Source organism: Manacus vitellinus, unplaced genomic scaffold, assembly GCF_001715985.3.
Source record: "Manacus vitellinus isolate BGI_N305 unplaced genomic scaffold, ASM171598v3 scaffold_61_pilon, whole genome shotgun sequence".
Taxonomy (NCBI): domain Eukaryota; kingdom Metazoa; phylum Chordata; class Aves; order Passeriformes; family Pipridae; genus Manacus; species Manacus vitellinus.
In genome coordinates, this window is record NW_021940696.1 from 888,490 (window position 1) to 895,627 (window position 7,138).

Below are 7,138 nucleotides of genomic sequence, written 5' to 3' on the forward strand. Positions count from 1 at the left end.
TCCAATGTTACAGGATATCTGCAAAACCGCTCCTGGCTGCGCTGCCCAAAGGCACCCAGGGGGTCACCCTTTGGATCACCGGTGCATGCTTCCCTGGGGCCTCCTGGGACCGAACAAGGAAGACGTGGAGAATCGCCACAAGGACTTTTCTGACTCAAGGGATTGCCCTGGAGAGAGACCCTCTCCATGGGTGTAAAAAGAAGATGGTTGGGAAATTGGATGGAACAGATCCAAACCCAACAGCATCCTGTACCAAGGCCTCTTCCAGCAGAACCTTGCGGAAAGAGATTTAACCACACCCCTACCATTCCCCCGCTGCTCTTCAGGCTTCAAACGCGTTGGCCAGAATCCTGTTGCCAGAGGAATCGCCCCGGCTGCGTGACATCCCGGCTGCTACTTCTGGAGCCGAGCGTACACCAGGAATGCCACGGCGGAGATGACAGCGATGCCCACGGCCGGCAGGATGTACGGCAGGGACGGGCCATTGCTGTCCCCCGCGGGGACCTTGGCCTGAGATGAGCCGGTGGCAGCGCCACAGCCACTGCTGGAGTCGAAATCCGGAGAGCTTCCGAGCGGACCGACTCCATCATTGTCGGCTCCAAGCTGGACGCTGGGGTAATGATCCACACGGACCTCATGGGTGCCCAGGGAGGTGCTGTCCCAGCTCGGAGCGGAACGGGAGTCTCTGCTTGCTCCAGCTGCCTCCTGTCCCCCGGGGTCTGCACGAGCCACTGGAGCCGAGGAGCCTCTGGAGAATGCTCCTTCCACGCTATCCCTGCTCACCAGGATTGGGTCGCTGCTGAGGCCGAGGCTGTTGGAGGTGGCAGAATTGGGGTTACTGGGCCCCTGAGAGCCCGAGCATCTGCCAGGCACCACTGTGCCCCCCGAAGCAATGGAGACGAGGACGCCCGGCTTGCTGAGCTCCACACCCTCCTCTGCGTTGCTGCAGGATGGAGCCCAGATGCTCGTGCCAGAGCTCACCCGGGAGGCCGATCTCCCAGCCGTGCCTTCGGAGCTTCCCACCACAGCTGGGCCTAGGAGAGGGGCTGCCGAGGCTGGGAACACCTTTGGGAGACAAGGACAGGGGGTCGGTGCCATGGGAATCTCCCATTGGCCTGGTCTTGGGCACACACATCACAGGACAAACTCAGCTCAGCGCTCGGCCCCCACATTTCCTGCCACCAACAGCAAGGCTGGGTCACAGGTAACTCCCCAAGCTGGGAGTGCGAGTGGAGCAGGGAGGTGCTGGGGCTCCAGGGAACCTTTCGGATTCAGGGGAGATATCGGAAGGAAAGAAGAGGAGCCAGGCAGTGAGGAGAAGGGTGGAAAGCAGGAGACTGACTGGCAAGTCAGGGAGGGGAAATAAGGAGTCAAAGCCCAACAGAGCTTGGCTTCCTTCTCTTACGCTGCAAAATGCTGCATCTGGATGGGAACATGAACACAGTGGGAGGAAAAAATCCCAGAATAAACTTGCCATCAGCTCAAAATGTGACACTGCAGTAGAAAATCTCCCAGCCAGGGGGAGTTCACAAGAACCTGGATGAAATGAATGTGGTAAGAGGGAAGGTCACCTACTTTCTCCGTCGGCATGGAGTAGGTGCTGCCAGCTCTGTTCCCAGTGGGCAGTTTCTTCTCTGGTACAGATTTCACAGAGGTATCATAGGATGGGGAAGTGCCTCTGGGCACAGGGGTAGCAACCAGGGTGGTTGTTCCCATGGAAGTGTCTGTCAGAGAGAAAACAAATCATATTGTGTTAACCAGGAGGCCTAAAAGGTGAGTTTTGCTGTTCTTCAAGGACACTGTGACAGGACAGTCCCCAAGCTGAGGGGGTCACACAGGGAGCAGGACACAGTGCTCTGGATCTGCCATGGCATCCAAGCTCTCCTGGCAGCTGCAGGTAACTCACCCAGGGTGGGCTGCAGGGTTGGGGAGCATCGAGGGAGACAGAGGTTTTTAAGGCTCCTGTGGGATCTGAGCTCCACGTCCTCCCACCCAGGAAGTGCTGATCCCACATGGTGGAGGGGAACAGGCTGGGAGGGATAGGTGTCCCTCTCTCCCGAGACCCTGGAGGGGAGGGCAAAGCTTCGCTCTATTCTATGAAGCCCCTGTAGGCAAGGGATGCAGGAGATGCTAAAATTCCCCCAGACACAGAACACAAATATCTCTGCAGACTAAGGGAGGGGGAGAAGTTTCACACCCCAAAGTTGCCCCACTGACAGAAACAATTAAAATGCAGTTGAGTGAGATGACCCTTCATTCCCAATCAAACAGTCTGTTCTGTTCTATTCTGTTCCAACCCTTAACCCAGCACTGCCGGGTCCACTAACCCATGTCCCCAAGTGCCACATCCACATGTCTTCTAAATCTCTCCAGGGATGGTGATTGCACCACCACCCTGGGCAGCTTGCTCCAATGTTTGATAACCCCTTCCATCAAGAAATTTTTCCTAATATCCAGCCTAAACCTCCCTGGCACAACTTGAGGCCATTTCCTCTTGTTCTGTCAAGCAAAGCCTGACCCCTACCTGGCTCCACCCTCCTGTCAGGGAGTTGCAGAGCCAGAAGGTCCCTCCTGAGCCTCCTTTTCTCCAGGTTGAGCCCCCCCAGCTCCCTCAGCCGATCCTCATCAGACTTGTGCTCCAGACCCCTCCCCAGCTCCGTTCCCTTCTCTGAACACACTCCAGCATCCTAATTTCTTTCCTGCAGTGAGGGGCTTTCAGCAGCACCTCCTGCTTCCCAGTGGCTACATGGCTCTGCCAGGAAGGAAACCCACCTCCATCCCCTCCTTGCTCTTGCAGCATCTGGACCCGCTTCTTCTCTGCATCAAACTGCTCCTGTATGAGGAGGGGGCTGCGCACATCCACGAAGCTGCTCGGGGGCTCAGAGCTCAGCACAGGCTGCTTTTTTGGCAGTGAGTTTGGGGGCTGCTGCCCCACACCACGAGCGGGAAATTCTGTGGATTCGTCCGAGTGCTCTTCGGGCTCGTTGCGGGGCTGCTCGGGGCTGTGAGTGGCACTGGGCTCCCTTGCTGGAAGAGCCCTGCCCAGCGCCAGGCCCGGTGCCCCGCGGTGCAGGTGGTTGGCATTCCCAAAACACCCGTTGTCCACACACACCGGCCGGCGGCTCAGCCAGTCCCGGCCCTGCTCCGGGGGCACGGCCGATGGCTCGGACACACTGGTCACCCTGGGGGTCCCCACTGACCCCTGCGTGGTATCACCAGGGTGGGAGAGGTGTCCCTCTCCGCTCGCTCCAACACAGACTGTGCTCCCAGGTGGAGATGGCTGGAGACTCTCTTGCTCCAGGAGTTTTTTGGGGAGCTGGAAGGAAATGAGCTGTGTTAAATCACTGGAGTAAGAGGGGTCTGGGATCACCAGGGCGCCCCAAACCCTGAGCAGTGGCCCCCGCAAGGCTGCTGATGAAGGGAGTCTGGGGTATCTCATTGACACCCACCACATCTCACATAAGGGTCAGGGGCTGTGGAGAGGAGCCTGGACTAACAGAGTGGAGCCTGCACACCCCCACTGAGGGGAGGCAGGGATAGGGAGCCTGGAGGGGAGCCTGGACTAATTAAGCAGACCCTGCACTCCCCCCACAAAGGAAAGGCAGGAGGGGGAGCACTTACAAGGCCATATATAACCTCTAAGTTACCAGATGCAGCAGAGATCAACAACGAGAGTCTGCCTGGGGTGGCCCTGAACAAGTCTGGCCCTACCACGGGCTCCCCACACCCCACCAAAAGGTCCATAAGGGACCTTTGAGTCCCCATCCAACATGTGCCTCGCTCACCGATTCCTGCACCGGAATTCTGGCCTCCTGATCCGTGCTCGTGGTGGTGGCAGCACTGGGCAGGACGGGTGGATGGTCACCAACGGGCAGGTCCCGGCGAGGCTGCTCAGCCAGCGGGGCTCCCGGAGCAGAATTCGGCCGCAGGGATGGTGTCTGGGCACTCAGGGAGGAGGCAGCGGGACGGGCATTGCTGGGAAGGGAGGAGTCAGCAGCGGGAGCTGAGGGACCTGGAGGAGTCAAGGGGATCATGAGCAGGAACATTGCTGGAAAAGCTGAGGAAGCAGAGGAGGAGCATGGGGCCAAGGCAGCCCTGCATGTGCCCACAGTGGCTAAGCCCACAGTACCCCTTCACTCATCTCCCCACCTTCCCTCCGGGTGAGAACTCCAGCCCACCACCAACCCAGGCACCTTCAGAGAAGGACCCCATCACCCTCAGACATGTCACCATGGTGAGGGATGGTCAGACACCCCCAGTCCCTCAGACACCAAGGCAGGGACAGAGACCAGCTGCTCAGTGACGTGTTTCGGGTCCCCACCACCACCAGCTTCCCAGGGCAGCACCCAGGGAGGACGAGGCTACGTACGGGGTTTCCAGGTGTCATACACCTCCTGCACCTCATCAGCCAGGTGTCCTGCGTTGTTGTGGCGCAGGGCTTGGATGAGATCCTGCACCCAGTCCTTCCGGCACCTCAGGAGCTGATAAAACTTGAACACGGTGGCCTGGCTGCCCCGCATCTCCTCCCGGGCGTGGAGTTCATCCTAGGAAAAACACACAGGGCATCTAAGAGAGGCTCTGCCTTAGGGGCAAGGCAGCTGTACGTTCCCTTTGGGGAAGGAGCATGGCAGGGCTCGGGGAAGTAGGAAATTACTCTGTCAGAATCGACCAGGCAGGTCAGGGAATCAGCCAGCGACCCCACATGGATAGTCCCGAAATGCTTGAGGTTCCTCATAATGTGGCTGTACACTTTTTCTTCGGCCAAACCCATCCTGGCTCAGCACCTACAGAGAGACAGAGACCTTAAGGTGAGCAGAGGCTGCTGGTGACGCTCGGGTTGTCTCCAGGAGCTCGGGCTGTTCCGTAGACACTCGTATCCCTGGCACAGACACCCGTATCCCTGGTACGGGCACTCAGCCTCCTGACAGGGGAAATTCCGTATGGAAAACACGCACAGAGACAACGCTCGGGTTAAAGTTCAGTTTTCGGCTTCACCTTCACAAACCTCGCTCCCTTCTGCCATGGCCCAGCCCGTGTTTATTCCCACTCTGTTTATCCGGACCTACCCCGCCGGGCTGGGGGCCGGCCTGGCGACAGGGTCACGACAGGCGACAGGGCCATCACAGGCGATAGGGGACACGGCTGGGATCCCGCACAGGCAATGGAAAAGCCAAAGGGGAAGGCGTAGGAGGCTCCTTCCCACAGGGAATAGCGGCCCGCTCACGGCGGGGGCCCCCCCGCCCTCAGCGCGACCTTCACTCCCCGAGGAAGCCCCGGGAGGGTCCCCGCTCGCAGATCCCCCTGGCACAGCCCCATGGGGGTCTCTGAGGGGGCTGTGGCGGCCGCGGGGGTCGGAGCGACCCCGGCGCACGCCCGCTCCCTCACGGGCCCCCAGGGCCCCCCCTCACCTGCGCCGCCGCCGCCACCGCCCGGCTCCAATCCGGCCCCGCCACGGCGCGTCGCGGCCGTCGCTGATTGGTCCGAGCTTACGCTCGTCACGGTGATTGACAGGCGTGATTGACAGCGGGGCGTGTCCAGTTCCGGGCCCCTCAGGACAGGAGGGACTTGGAGATCCTGGAGCGGGCCGGGGGTGATTGAGGGAATGGAGCGTCTGTCTTGGGAGCAGAGGCTGAGGGAGCTGGGCCTGGTTAGTCAGGGGAAGGGAAAGGGAGAGGGAAAGGAAGGGAAGGGAAGGGAAGGGAAAAGGGAAAAGGGAAAGGGAAAAGGGAAGGAAGAGGAAAGGGGAAGTGAAGGGGAAAGGGGAAGGGAAGGAGGAAGAGGGAAGGGAAGGGAAGGGAAGGGAAGGGAAGGGGAGGGAAGGGAAGGAGGGAAGGGAGGGAAGGGAAGGGAAAAAAAAAGGAAAAAGGGAAGAAGGATGGGAGGGAAGGGAAGGGAAGGGAAGGAAAGTGAAAGAGGAAAAGGAAGGGGAAGGGAAGAAAAGGGAAAGGGGAAAGGAAAGGGGAAGGGGAAGGGAAAGGAAAGGGGAAGTGAAGGGGAAAGGGGAAGGGAAGGAGGAAGAGGAAAGGGAAGGGGAAAGGAAAGGGAAAAAGAAGGGGAAGGAAAGTGAAAGAGGAAAAGGAAGGGGAAGGGAAGAAAAGGGAAAGGGGAAAGGAAAGGGGAAGGGGAAGGGAAAGGAAAGGGGAAGTGAAGGGGAAAGGGGAAGGGAAGGAGGAAGAGGAAAGGGAAGGGGAAAGGAAAGGGAAAAAGAAGGGGAAGGAAAGTGAAAGGGGAAAAGGAAGGGGAAGGGAAGAGAAGGGAAAGGGGAAAGGGAAGGGAAAGGGGAAGGGGAAAGGGAAAGAGAAAGGAAGAGGACAAGACTGAGAGGATCTCATCAATCCATACTAATATCTCCAAGGACTGTCAGAGGATGGTGCCGGACTCTTTTTGGTGGTGCCCAGCAACAGGACAAGGAACAGTGGCCATTAACTAAAACACTACAAGTTTCACCTCAACACAAGGAAGAACTTCTTTACGTTGAGGGTGGCAGAGCACTGGAACAGATTGTCTAGAGAAGGTGTGGAGTCTCCTCACTGGAGGTATTCCAGAACAATCTGGACACAATCCTGTGCCGTGTGCTCTGGGACGACCCTTCCTGAGCAGGGAGGTGGGACCAGGTGAGCCACTGTGGGCCCTTCCAACCTGACCCATCCTGGGATTCTGTAAATACTTCCTTCCTTTTCAAGCCTTGAAGATGAACAATCTACAGATCAAATATCTCCAATATCAGTGATCACTGAAACCCAGCTCACTGTTTTCACAAGCAGATGTGTCATACTCCATGAACAAATATAGGGAGTTCTGCATAGGCTACATACCAATACTATTTAGATTTTAAATAATAAACTGTGCAACATAGACGAAGAAATTCTTCTCTGTGAGGGTGGTGAGGCCCTGGCACAGGTTGGGCAGAGAAGATGTGGTTGCCCCTGGACCCCTGGAAGTGCTCAATGCCAGGTTGGATGGTGCTTGGAGCAACCTGGTCTAGTGGAAGGTGTCCCTGCCCATGGCAGGGCATGGAATTGGATGATCTTTAAGGTCCCTTCCAACCCAAACCAGTCCGTGATTATAATTAAGTAAAACCAGCTTTCCTCACTCTAAATTGTAAAAAAAAAGAATATATTTCTGGGTTATTCCTAAA

General features: G+C 57.6%; 1 protein-coding gene across 2 annotated transcripts; it reads right to left on the reverse strand.

Moving 5' to 3' along the window:
- Positions 1-6: 6 nt before the first annotated feature.
- Positions 7-5,463, reverse strand: MAVS (mitochondrial antiviral signaling protein). Of its 2 annotated transcripts, XM_025896153.2 has the most exons (8): positions 5,409-5,463; positions 4,655-4,784; positions 4,370-4,544; positions 4,003-4,012; positions 3,786-3,966; positions 2,773-3,316; positions 1,576-1,724; positions 7-1,065 (listed from the first exon to the last, which is right to left on the reverse strand). In XM_025896153.2, exons 2-8 carry the CDS (start codon positions 4,769-4,771, stop codon positions 394-396), a joined length of 1,848 nt encoding a protein of 615 aa, XP_025751938.1. In that variant the 5' UTR covers positions 4,772-4,784; positions 5,409-5,463; the 3' UTR covers positions 7-393. The 2 variants fall into 2 exon arrangements, with proteins under 2 accessions (XP_025751938.1, XP_017938699.1); XM_018083210.2 differs by having other exon boundaries at positions 3,786-4,012.
- Positions 5,464-7,138: the final 1,675 nt, after the last annotated feature.

Excerpts from the sequence above, each read along its gene's own strand:
- MAVS (XM_018083210.2), bottom strand. The coding sequence starts at position 4,771 with ATGGGTTTGGCCGAAGAAAAAGTGTACAGCCACATTATGAGGAACCTC. Across the intron at positions 3,317-3,785 it reads GAATTCCGGTGCAGGAATCG|CTCCCCAAAAAACTCCTGGA; the intron begins GTGAGCGAGGCA and ends ATTTCCTTCCAG. Across the intron at positions 1,725-2,772 it reads AGAGCAAGGAGGGGATGGAG|ACACTTCCATGGGAACAACC; the intron begins GTGGGTTTCCTT and ends TCTCTCTGACAG.